Source organism: Macrobrachium rosenbergii, chromosome 21, assembly GCF_040412425.1.
Source record: "Macrobrachium rosenbergii isolate ZJJX-2024 chromosome 21, ASM4041242v1, whole genome shotgun sequence".
NCBI classification, from domain to species: Eukaryota; Metazoa; Arthropoda; class Malacostraca; order Decapoda; family Palaemonidae; genus Macrobrachium; species Macrobrachium rosenbergii.
The window spans coordinates 43,057,463-43,071,772 of NC_089761.1; the positions used below are offsets into that span (position 1 = coordinate 43,057,463).

The following is a 14,310-nucleotide window of genomic DNA, read 5'->3' on the forward strand; positions in this document are numbered from 1 at the left end:
ACTCTAATGATCATCAGGGCCCAAGGTAGATTGGCCTCGCTACAGCTAAGTTAATGGGTTAATGGTGGTTTGAAATGCTTAAGTGCTATTAAAAATTTTATGTACACACAAAAATAAAAACAATAAAAAAACACTTAATATTATGCTACATAAATTCTGAGGCTTTATACTAGAGAGGGTTTTTGCTTTCAAGGTGTTGGTAGGCAGTGTATGTATCTAGAGCAAGCTCAAAATGTTAAAAATAAATGTGCTCTAGGCTAACAATCTAGTGCTTACATTCTAAAAGAAAAATGTTTTTTCTCAGCTATTTTAATTTACTAGGCGTGCAATAGCCGCTTTATCTTGCTACGTACTACTGCCTGAAGACTACTGGCCATTGTTATACTCTTTCTTATATACCTAGACAAGAGCTGCATTAATTTTCCTATCATCAACATCTGCCACACTAACTCTGAGGTCAGTTCTAAACTGCCAACAAAACTGCTTGAGGTTATCTTTTAAGAGTGTTTATTCTCTCTCTCTCTGTGTTCACTTTTTATTCATTATTTGTTACGGTAAATATTTACACGGGAATTATATTATACTTTCGGGGCTGAAATGCATATTTTCTTTGGTGGCCGGTAATAATGTCACGGGAAAAAGAGTCACAGGAAAATAAGTCACAGGGAAAAAAGGTCACAGTTTTGGCTAGGAAAAAAGTCAAAGGAAAAAAGTCACATTAATTTATGGTGGCTGGTAATAAAGTCACGGGGAAAAATTTACAATATTTCTTGGGAGCCATTGTCTTTATGGTTGTTTACAGTCTTTGTTTTTATGTTTTTGCGGCAATCTCCAACGGGCTTGTACTAAACACGCTGCTAAGGTGGATACATACCCGATTAAAAAAAAAAAAAAACATCCCGAACGGCTTGTACTAAACTGCCGCCAAGGTGGATACATACCGGGTTAAAACCTTTGGGGGTCACTACCTCGAAAAGATTAACGTGACTTTTTTCCTGTGACTTTTTTACCCGGATTCTTCTCTTTTCAGAAATGCACTTGATACATAAGTTGACAAGTGAACGACTGCGGGTGACATTAACCAGTCAAATAAGTACTCAGGTTTTTCAAATCTAAGATCATTTTCAAGAATACTGAGCGAGGAGGCCTTGCAACAAGGTCACCTTAAAATTATGTAAAGTTGTATCAGGTTCTCGTTGTTGACATAACTAAACGTTGCATACAGTCGCTAGGACTACTTTATACGAATAATAATTTTTTTTATCAGTTTTACTTTAGGGGAAGCAATTACATTTTCCGGTTTATTTCGTGTCACAGATAACACTAAAATCATCTAAGTTTCTTTTCGAAAACCTCGTTTTTAAAAAAGCTCCTCTTATTATTCTAATCGACCATGTGATGCAAGATACTAAGTCATGTCAAGAATGAGCTAGAATTGGACTCTGTTCGCAGTCTCGCCTTCCAAATAGGAAAAAAATATGACCTCAAATCAACAGAAAGGAAAATTGCGGAGACATAGGAACAGGAGATGCAAGCGATGAGATACAATTCACAGCAATGAATTAATAAAAGTGCAAGTATATAAATAAAACACTGAAATACTTTTATTTACATAACCAATTATCATATAATACAATAACAACATCAACAACAACAGCAACAACAACAACATAAGAGAGAAAGAGAGAGAGAGAGAGAGAGAGAGAGGGCACTGGCAGCGCAGAAATCATGTACTTAAGTTTATATATACATGTAAATAATAAATTGTTTTCAAAAGGCTACTATATTCAAATGTTGAATACAATCGCAGGGGCCATTAACTTGAAATTCAAGCTTCCAAAGAATGTTGGTTTCAACCTCCCACCGCAGACCCCACAATGCAGCAGTAACTGATTATGATACAGAGCCAGTGATTTTTCATCGTCATGGGGGAGACGCGAACCCGCGACAACTGAGTGGCATGTCACGACACTAACCACTATACCAGCAAATAGGATTTCAATGTGGTGAAAGAAACAACGGATGATGCAGTAAATTATGTCAAAACATATTAGTAAGATGATCTGCCTTCACTAGAATCATCTTCCAGTGGAAGTTAGGTGAATTTATGTAGGTGCTACATTGCACCTACCCAGCTGAGGAAGAGAACGTTCATTCTCTGCCTTCAGAAGATGAAAACCTCATCTAAGTTCTTGCATGGGTGATGGAAAGCTTACTGATTTCGTGCTAATGACTGTCCATTATACCCTGGCGAAAAATTGAGATGGAAAACTAGTGGAATGTCTCATTAAAGGTCATAGAAAGAGAACGTTCACTCTGTGAACTTTTAAACCCTGGACTTGAGCAGTGTGCTTGTCCAACAGGGTTGCAGCCTCACTAGTAATAATAGCATGTATTATTATTATCATCTCATTAGATAAAATCTATTCACATGGAACAAGCACACAGGGGCCATTGACTTGAAATTCAAGCTTCCAAAGAATGTTGGTTTCAACCTCCCACCGCAGACCCCACACTGCAGCGGTAACTGATCTTGATACAGAGCCAGTGATTTTTCATCGCCCTGGGGAGGCGCAAACCCGCGACTTCTGAGTGACATATCACGACACTAGCCACCATACCAGATGTATGAGGTTTTGTGACTGTCTCCCAAAAGAACGTAAATCACTATCTATGATTTTGAATTTTGTTTATTCAAAATAAATGCATCAGATAAATAAGCATGTGAGATCGGGTTTGTTATGCTTCTCTCTCTCTTTCTCTCTCTTTGTTACTGGAATTAAATTAGAGTTCTTTTCACAGCAAGCGGTATGGCTTCATAATTCATGTGTTTATTCGAGGTGCAGACGACTGACTGAGGTGCTCATGTGTATTTCGTTGAAATTTTATCTAAATTATCAAATATCTTAATGTTATTATGTGGCATCTAATCAGTTTATCAAAGGTACCTTATTCATGTGGCAAGATAACAGTGTTGGCATATTCACATAACTATATGTATATATGTATAATATATATATATATATATATATATATATATATATATATATATATATATATATATATATATATATATATATATATATACATATATATGTGTGTGTGTGTGTGTGTGTGTTTTTGTGTGTGTGTGTGTGTGTGATACTTTATCAAGCATACTTCATGTTTAACTATTTGCCACTAGCTATTACTAGCAATTACCATGCCAAATGTCATCGCACGTGCATACGACCTAAGTTTACCCTACGGGCATGTGTATACTGTCCAGCTCCTCAAACAAGCTTTACCTTACCTAAGAGTAAAGTCCAAAGAAACGAACTACGTTTGATCTCCATTACCTTGTGAATCTCTGCGTTGCTGGCTGGGTGAGCCTCCTGGGATGGGCGTCTCACCCATGACGAGTCTCGAGGTCTCCTCCGTGGGGGAAGCGCCCCTTGAAGACATGGTCCCGCTCAGGGATTGCCTGGACGAACCCCGGGTCAGTTCCGCCGGGCGCGTCACACTCTGTTCGTGTCGCGGAAAAGATGCCGGATTAGGACTACTGATTACCTGGCCTTCAGGTGAAATGAAGTGCACGTACTTGATGAATGTAACTTTATATATTTTTTAAATCGAAAAATCTAAAATTCCGTTCATCTCAAAAAGAGTAAGCATGACATTTTTACTTATGAAGTCTATACAGAAATCGTTTTATTTACATATTCTTGGGTATTTCATCCACGACGAGTTTTTAAAATGTTTTATCAGTATTGTGGACATAATTGTTTGCTATTTCATTGTGATTCACAATATTAGCAGGACAAATGGGCAAATTAACAAAATTATTTCGAATTGTAATTATCAACTGGGTGTATGCAACACCCATAAACGTTAAGGTAATAAGACTGACCATAAAAAGCTATAACGAATTTCTCTTAGTAACAAGATTAACAAAATGTGAGTTAAGAAATTGGCGATTATTATAATGTCGATTCTGTCCTATAATACTTATGCCAGTGTCAAAATTTTGCTAGTTACTTGTGAAAAGACGATTCAATGAAAAATCCTTTAGATAAATTTCTTATCGTTTGACAACTTAAACTTTTGCTAGATCTTGTAAGAACTAGTTCAACTGAATAATCATGAGTATTAATTTCAACATTTCTTTTACACGAAAAAACTGTATTTTTCTTATTTACGATGCATAGTAATTAGATCGGCAGTGTTATTAGCAAGAGGTATTTTCATACATATTTTTTTGGATTTTGAACAAAAGTGATTCAGAAATATCCTATTCAGAACGCTCCACGAAAAATCAGCTTTTAAAATTTCAATGGTAAATTTGAAAAAAAGAATGCATCTATTTTACTAATTTAAGATTTTGGTGAAAAATGGTAAAATAACGGAATTTTTGTGTGTGTTGAAGGTAGCCTTCCAGCTTTGAAGATGCGAAGCTTTTTGCTTTGTCTTGACTTAGTTAAAAAAAAATGTGTCAGTGGCATTTTGCAAAGCAAGAGATTATAGAAAAGAAATAAAAAATGAAGATCGAAGAATGTCATTCCCAATTGATTAAAAATACGAAGTTTAATTTTCATCACCATTGAATAAAGTTGGTATAAGTCTCAATAGCAAATTGAGGAAAAAAGATAATTATAAAAAAATCACTGATTGTCATTCCAAAAAGATATCATATACATGAAATTTATCCTCATCAATACTGAAGGAAAGAAAGGAAAAATTAAATTGCTTCGGTGCCGTGTGAAAAAAAAGAGCATTAAATTTGGTTCTCCATGGAGTCTAGCAAAACAGGCAGCAGCATTTCCTCTTCGTTGCAAAAAATAACCAATAAATGGAAATAAAGCCTCCATGTTATATGGATGGGATGCTAAAAAATAAATAACCGTAACAACGACACTTTCAAGATATGGCATTCCATCTCTTAAAGAGACCATCCTGACATCTGGTTTGTTGCTGGGGCAGTTTGAGAAATCATTTCAGACATGTTTTCCGTTCTTCCGACTTTGGGTGTTCAGAAGAGTACTGTGGCATTACAATTTGGGGAAGCAGCAGAAAAAACTTCCCAGATAATGATAGTGATCTTTCCTAGATAGTGACCCCCCCAAGGGTTTTCGGGGGTCGTTATCTAGGACTAATATTTCTTGGGGGTCATTATCTTCATGATATTTACAGTCTTTTGTTTATGTTTTTACGGTCATCCCCAACGGGCTTGTACTGGACACGCCGCAAAGGTGGATATATACCGGGTTAAAACCCCTGGGTGTCACCATCTAGGAAAGATCCAATAATAATAATAATAATAATAATAATAATAATAATAATAATAATAATAATAATAATAATAATAATAATGGCGAAGAAATCCACAATGATGTAAGTGCAAATATATGTATATTCATATATATATATATATATATATATATATATATATATATATATATATATATATATATATATATATATACAAACATACTGAATATATATATGTATGTATAACGAGAGCTCTCGAAGACCTCCTCTCTCAATCAACCTGACTAAAACAGTATTGGTTGATAAGAACTGAGTACGTTCTCGAAAGTTCTCGTGAGATATATATATATATATATATATATATATATATATATATATATATATATATATATATATATATATATATATATTTTTTTTTTTTTTTAATATATTTTACAATTACACCACTGTCGATTTCTTCCCAATTTTAGTGACCCGTGTGATTATGGTAATTTTATAAATAATAATAATAATAATATTAATGACATTAATACAGATGAACTGATGATATTTCCTCTCTCGACTCACGAGACAATCCCCAATGCTACTTCGGCTATACTGACAACAGCGTTTCTCTTTAATTCTGTTCATTTTTCATCTCACGAAAAAAAAAAAAAACAGTTTTAAGTCTTTGTTTCAGCGGAAAGATGAATCTGAAGGAGACTTAAAAGTATTTTCTCTTAATAAAAGGAGACTTAAAAGTATTTTCCTTCAATAAAAGGAGACTTAAAAGTATTTTCTTTTAATAAAAAAATGAGCAGATGAAGACACTTTCTTTAAACGGGCCTGGAAACGATGGCTGCTCTTGAAACTACTCGAGCAATTTCCTGATTACTTTCATCTCAGACAGACTCATCTTTTAAACATGGAGAGAGAGAGAGAGAGAGAGAGAGAGAGAGAGAGAGAGAGAGAGAGAGAGAGAGAGAGAGCAAACCAGGCCTGAGCAAACGAAGAAAACAATTAAGGGAAACAATGAAGTGAATGAGGTTTGGGGTTACACGTTGATTGCAAGAACAGCTTTGATTTTTTTTTTTTTTTTTTTTTTAAAGGAAGGCTGTCTCTAGAAAAAAAAAAAAAAGATACCACAGCCTCACGCTAAAAGAAATCCTAAGCTGCTGAGTCCGCAGAGTTGATGAGGGATGAGCTTGTTTGACGGGTGTTACGTCTGAGGAGAGAAGGGGCTTTACGAAAGACAAACTAAAATAGTACTTGCAGAAAAAATAGAGTGGAAGGCGGGATCATTTCTTAGGCAATTAGCTAATGAAAAGAATTTACGAAGTCTAAACGAAATTGTCTTGTCTTTCAAACCCAAATTATTGATAAAAACAATAGGATCTCGTGAGAGACCAGCTAGAGGTAACTGATTTAACTGAATTTGACACTAGAGAGACTGCGTTTCACAAAGAAGTCGACAGTACAGAGATATCGAATAAATAAGAGAAAATGGGCGTTAGAACAGAATGAGAAAGAATTTCACTAAATCATAAATAGTATGTTATTTTTGCTCATAAACAGAGCTTTTAAGTGAAGAGACACTTGGAATTAGTGGTAAACGCAGATATCTGCAAAGGTGAACAATAAGAATGAAAGTTGAATTTATAAACAGAAAGGGACCTACATGTAGGGAAGCACTGAGGAGTATATGTAGGAAAGAACTGAGGAGTATTGTCTGAAATACTGAAAAGACCAACAACAGACACAAACTAAAACTAGCAGGATAAAATGCTAGAAATGAGCCTGCAGTCAGGAATACAGACATAGAAAGGATATATTGTCTATTGACCTTTATGGCAGACTTTTCTGAAAGTTCATGTGGTATCAAGAGAGAAAGTAAAAGTTAATCTGAAGTCCTGCTGGAAGAATGAGGAATTATCAACAAGTTATTATTACAGTTGGTAGAAGAGTTCACTGCACAGAATGCAATGCGTACTATTTACAGAACAGCTAGATTCAAGGTGCTAGGAAGAGCGAGAACTGAGTAAGTTTTCAGTATTCTGGTAACTGGAAGAACTAAAGTATGAGAGGGCTTTCACACCAACCTTTTATTAGACTGGGATGAAACGGCTATGTTTCAAATAATAATTGGAAAATTACTTTAGGGGACCTTGCAAGCATAAGATTTAAAGAGGATACTCCGATGGTTTTGAAAGATTTAAAAACTGAAGACCAGATGAACGGTTATAAAAGCAAAGGACATAAGATCAGATAAGAACTAATGAGAACAGTGGAGAGAAGAATGCTGATTTTTTCCACGTACTCTAGAGAAAGTTACTATCAAAGATAGACAAGCAGAGCAAGTAAGACAATGAGATTAAGAAGTCGAAAGAACTTGGATAACATGTCTGACTGCTTTTGCCAATGAGTTATAAGAAGGGCGTGGCTTATATCGGGGATGTTCACAGCTACTGCTGATCTGCCCTATCCAGCTAACCTACATCACCGTGTCTGTACAGTGTGTGCTGTATATATATATATATATATATATATATATATATATATATATATATATATATATATATATATATATATATATATATATATATATATATTCCTTTGTGTTTCAGTTTTAACTGATGCAGACAATCACATTCTTGAAATAAAGCTCTTAAGTTTTTGATTCCAACCTGACAACTAAATTTTTTTTAAATCAAATTTCATAGCTTGATAAGTATACTGTTTCAATACTCATTTCTAAATTGAGATTATTATATTTAAATATCTACGATGTGAGGCAACCCAAGTTTCTCTAAAACTGAAGATGCTTCTCTTTCATTTGCGAATGTACAGGAACTTTTTATGAAGATAAATTTATAAAGATTCGAAGTTGAAAACGTGCACATTGATATCATTTTAATGTGCACACTGACATCAACGCAGATGGTCTATTTCAGTGTTGTTCACAATCATAAGCATGTCAGTAATATCAATTAAATTGTCTTTATCTGAAAACTGAAAGAAAATATTTTTTGCTAAACCTAAAACTACTAACTTGAAGTATAAATTCTACAGTTTTAAAAGCAGAATCCTGCTACTGAGCAGAGTCAAATCTAATAGTTAATAGCTCTTACCAGTACTAGTAAAACTGTGACCTGCTACTGAGCAGAATCAAATCTAATAGTTAATAGCTCTTACCAGTACTAGTAAAACTGTACAAGTTCTACAGTATGGGTTTAGTCTAGGGAAGAAGTCTTGTCTATAAATCACTAAGTGCCTGTTTACTATTCAGCTGCAATCATTCTACATAAAAGAAATATGTTTTTCAAGAATGTGATTATACAATTCCAGTGAGATTCATCCTGTCTAACAGAGCAAAAGTAAAATGTTTACTTTGAATGACTTTCAGGAATTTGCTTCTGGAGCTCAACAGGTGTCCAACATGTTATGCTTTTCTTAAATTAAATCATTCCTCAAAAGAGATTGTTTAACTTATAAAGCCAATATAATATTAAAAGCTTCTCAAGCTACAGAATTCTGAACTGTGTATTTCAGATGAATCTCACTGGAAAAGACCTTAACTATAAAATTAATCTAGACGATTCATGAGGATTGGTATCATTACTGCATAAGGAAAATAAAATGAATCATACGAGACTATCATGGGTTAAGTCTTGGGGGTGGGGGTAGGGAGAGGGGGAATTACATGGGATGGTGTGGGGACAGAAGGGAGGGGAGGGAGATCACTGACATGAAGGGGTGGGGATATGGAAGGGAGGGGGAGATCACTGACATGAAGGAGCCTTGTCTAAAGTTGTTTGCGTTGTTAACAACAACAGGAAGTTATATTTGTCGTGTTTATTGGGTGCATTCGGTCAAATGTTTATGTTTTCTATGCCAAATATATTTCACCCCAGTGAACACTATTTGAATCCAGAGTTTGTGATACTCTTCATAATGTATTACACGGGGAATATGGCTAGAGTGGAGCTGAAATTTATATGTTTATTATGTACATTAACAAGTGTTTCTGATGTGTGTTACTCCAATGTACAGTTTTGTCTTGTGTGTGGAAGAAATAGTTTTGAAATCGATAAGGCTTTTTTTCATGTCATATATCATCTCAATAGCCTACCAATTAATAATAATAATAATAATAATAATAATAATAATAATAATAATAATAATAATAATAATAATGTCTACGAGAAGCATTCTACAAAATCAGAAGACTTGTTCACAACTGAAATGTTCTCATAACCTAGAGTAACCTAAACCGTTACTGGCTAACATACACTAATCAAAAAGGGAGTCTCCCAAATCTGCAGACAGTACTTTGGGGGTCATACAAGCAAAGACTAACAGTCCCAAAAAGGGAAAAGCTACGAAAATGACGGAAAAGGGGGGAATTGCTTCCTCTCAATACCGCAACAGTCACTTCTTCGTCTAGACTGAGTGTTACAAGTGACTGAATGACTGTTAAAACTGGTGGTGTTGTTCTTAATAACGTTACCTGTGGCTCACAGACGTCCTGGGTGACAGAAAGACAGATTTAGATGGTTGTTCCTTTACTGGTGAACGGCCTTAAATTCCTAATGCTCTCAAATATGTTCTATGAATGACTATTGGCAAAGAAATGTGTGATTCTGACCACTGATCCTATTCTCTGATTTTATGTGTTTTGGTACTTGTTACCTTGCATTTCTAATGACTGAATTCCTAAACATTTTCAGGGAGACATTGTTCCATGGTATTCCATACCTTTCCTAGCAATAGTTCTACTTGAGTGAGCTGAAACTGAGTTTGACTGACCAGAAGTAATACATCATTTGAATATGAGAAACTGTAATTTACTTTATCAGTTGATTATAAGGAACTACAATTTTTTTATAAGGGTTTTCTAGGCAAAACCCGTGCTGGCATATGGCCAGCTTAATCTAGACTGACTACAATTTTTCCAATACAGTATGTCTAAAGTGTTGACGAAGTGTGTGTGTTATAAAGGCCTAAATGAGGAATATATAACTCCTTAATCAGTAGGATTTCACTCAATTTTCAAGACTTTCTCTAGTATAAATTTCCCAATATCTGACATTTTCTCATTTAATTAGAAATAAATTATAATTTTTTATTAATGTACAATTTAACCTCCGCATCTGAACATTCAGGGAAGGTTTACTAACTATAACCTGCTTAAATTCTAGACAGACATATTTTTAAACATTTCCCAAGTTATTCACCCAATGACACAGCTCCTCCTTCTTCAAGAATAGTTTTCTCGTCTCAGACGATTAAACTCTGTGACCTTGAAACCCAGATTCTATTCCCCAACTCACCTGCATCTTGATGGCCACCAGTTCGGCGATGTAGCGTCTGTCATCCTCTTGCGTGTCACCCATGAGGGTCAGCGCGGAGTCGTTCACTTCGATAATGTGTTCGTTGCCGCCCTTGTCGACAATGGCTTCGATGGCGCAGATGTCCAGTCCTCCGAAGAGGGATGCCACCTGGGGGAAGTTAAGTTTGTCGTAACAGGTGCAACTGGTAGGATATTTAATGGTCCGGTTGCAAATTCCTGAGTTGTATGCTAGTATTGCACCAGGCCCGTTTTTTTTTCATCCCCTACGTTAGGTTGGATTAGGTTTGAACAGACTGGAAACGCTCTAGTAATTCAGGTGTGAGAAACACAATAAGATTATTTTCAAGGAAATTCTATGGTTAGTTTTTAAGATATGGCGTCCCGCTTTTTTCAGGGAAAGCTCCCGGTACTCGGTTACACCACGGGAAAAGCGGCCCAGTTCGCTGACTGATTGTCGTAGATTAAGCAGACCTTACGCCACCAACTGGCCATTGGCCAAAAAGTTGGTATGGGATGAAACTGATAAGAGGCCTGGCGTGGACCTCTGAACTTCAAAAACAACAGAATAGGATCCACACATATACATTACTCAAGTTTATGATGTTGATTGCACTTAAAATATTGTTAACACTCAGGCAACCACCGTAATCGTATTCACACTAATAGATAATTCAAGTTTATGACGTTCAGTTTCTTTAAAATATTGTAAAAACCCAAGTCAAAGATCTCTGGACATTTCCTTATTCTTAACGCGAGCTCATAGTATAGACTTAATTTGTAAAGGTTATTAATTATGTATATTTACTGGATGAAGTTAAAGTTGAAACAAGGGTCCCTCGTCTGTACATTATTAAAAAAAACATCGTGAACTATCTCTAACTGGTTTTGTGTATTTAGAAAAGTAAGAGTTTTGAATGTTTTTTTTCTCGAATTCCTCAGCTTACAAACTTTCCGGATATTTGTTCTCAAAGCAGAATCATTAATCGAAAGGCTTTTCATTCATGAAATAAGTAACTTTTACCAAGTCTTTAACTTTAGATAAAGGACTGCTGCATTAAAAAGAACCTTAATGCAAAAATTTAAATGCCCTCTGATTATAGAATTACGAAACATTAAAAAAGTTTCAAAGCATGTTAGTTCGGACATACGCGTTACTGTAATTTACTTGAGTATTTGTGCATCGATAAGTTTATCAAGAGATACTGTTTACTGGAGATACTGAATTCCAGCTTTTAAAGAAATTCCCTCTGAAGGAATTACAGATCTGATATGAAGTCAGTTAACTCTATTCAGACCATCTTCATACTGCAGGATTCTTTATGTAATTCAAATAATTCAAAACTTACCAGTTTAGATTTTAAAGGTTTCAATATGGAAGGAAGAGTTCACTGGACTGGCGCACAATGTCCCAAAGCCCACCCATGCTAAGACCAAGGGGAACCAGGCAATGGATACTGATATATCAGAGGGTAGGCCTATGCTTCCCCCAAAACTCCCATCCCTTACTCGCAGGAACCTGAATTCGTGTTTGGCCAGTGAAATCTATCATGCCTTGATCAGGGTTTGAACCCTATACACAATTGGTGCCTCATGTTTTCACCTATGACTAGAAGAAATACATTTCTGAAGAGTTTATCTTACCTCGTCGACCCATGCTTTATATCTCTCCGTCATGGCTGCCTGTTCCAACATTGCAGACCCGGTGTTGGTTTTCCAGTTGCCTGAGATGGATTTTCTCCTGTTGGGAAAGATATAATTAATTTAGCAGTGAACGACTTCAGAAGTAAAAATTTTAATCAAAATAATAATTTCATGTGAAAACTGTTCTATATTAGATTTTGTGGTTTCTTAAATAACCAAACCATTCATAAAAAACCCAATTAATTGATAATTCTCATTTACAGACACACGACTTAGTTTGAAAGTTTCTGCAATTGTAATGTACTGCAAATTATACACTTCTAATTCCCACGATATAGCCAGTGTTAACTTACAGTTAATATTGTCATTATAAACCTAAATCCATAACTTTTGATAGATAGCTCGACAGATAAGAGTAAATAAAAGAGACATTCAAATCGTATATTTTTTGCCCGCGAGTTCTGACAAACAGTAAATAAATAAACAACGCATTGCATGCTAAATTGGCCGCCCGACTGACGACATCGCATTGGATATTTTCCCTTATCAGCCATTCACCGTAAAATTGAATATTCATTAATATTCAAGGAGTCACGGATGAATTTGGCATTCATATAAAGTTCCAGAGGATATAATGCTGGCGTATTTATGGAATGAAATGATGCGGAAATTTTTGCGTATATGATGCAAGCGTCGCATCACAATTCATTAATAATGACTTGGGGCTACAAATTAATTTCATAATGACTCATTATCATTAATTTACAAACAGGGTCTATTATAAGTGTATGACAGTGCTGTCTCGACGGAACTGCTTGATGTACAAGGTACCCTTTTTTCTGATGGGTGTGGGGGAGGGGAGGGTGTCAGTGCCCACTCAAGTACCATACGTGAATTTAAATTTTTTGCTCTTGTATGGACATATTTCGCATATCCACACGAAAATTATTTGAATAAATAAATCCTTATGTAGCATCGTATATATATGTGGGTTTCCTCTCTGGTGACAATTCTTTTGACACTTGCTGTACCCATGTGTACCCATGTAACTGATAATATAATTATTGTTTGACATCTGATTATAACCAGATATGCTTGGTGTATGAAACCTGTTCTGTTATGGCAACCAGGGGAGACTGTTGTCTGAAACATGTTGTCCTTTCGTTACCTTAGTGCTAAGCTTGTTGCTTGACACCTGTTGCACTTATGTAGTCTAATGTGCTTGACACCTGTTACACTTCTGTAGTCTAATGTGCTTGACACCTGTTGTGTTCTAAAATGGTCTGGTTTTTTGTTAACCGTCGCGTAAACGGGTTTTTTTTTGGCTTCACTTAAATGGGTGAGTTTTCTTGAATTTGTGTTTTCTGAACGTTCTCAACTATTTGGCTGGGGCCTGCTGTGAACTGGGACACTGAGTGATATGGCAGCAGTAGTATAAATTGTAGTATTAGTAGTAATAGTAGCAGGTGTTGATGAAAATCTTCAAAGATAGTTTAAACTTTCATCTTTATACATACATACATACATACATACATACATACATACAAACATACATTTTGGAATACATACAGATATATATATATATATATATATATATATATATATATATATATATATATATATATATATATATATATATATATATATATATATATATATATATATATATATAGTATATGTGTGCGTGTGTTGCGTATGTGAGTCTGTGTGTGTACATATTCCCAGACGTCCGTATTATCCTCACACGGGAGTTGGGAGTTTGCACATCACGGTGAACAGATACGTGGAAAAAGAAATGCTGTTGAATTATGGATGACTTGAATTACCATCTAAACCGAAAAAAACTTTCATGATGCATAAAATGAAATTTTTTCGAAGTTTTGTTTTCCTAACCAAAATATTTTCCAAATAATTTTTAGGCAATGTTGCCTTAGCCATCGAATGAAAGTGATGGAAAATGTATACCGCCAGTAATTAGAAAAAGTTTATATAATTTTTTATATTTTTTAGCCTTTGTTTATTTATTTTTTTACTCCATACACCATTGAACAGATACAGGAAATTATTAGGTTTGTGTTCATAAATTCAATGAA

General features: G+C 35.1%; 1 protein-coding gene across 1 annotated transcript in view; it reads right to left on the reverse strand.

Moving 5' to 3' along the window:
• The window catches only part of Syn (synapsin), a 186,131-nt gene that overhangs the window by 6,987 nt on the left and 164,834 nt on the right, over window positions 1-14,310 (reverse strand). Inside the window, exons 15-18 of the mRNA XM_067122817.1 lie at window positions 12,218-12,314; window positions 10,557-10,724; window positions 9,734-9,751; window positions 3,339-3,504 (exon numbers count right to left, since the gene is read on the reverse strand). Of these exons, the coding sequence (XP_066978918.1) occupies window positions 3,339-3,504; window positions 9,734-9,751; window positions 10,557-10,724; window positions 12,218-12,314 (449 nt within the window). The remainder of the gene's footprint in view (window positions 1-3,338; window positions 3,505-9,733; window positions 9,752-10,556; window positions 10,725-12,217; window positions 12,315-14,310) is intronic.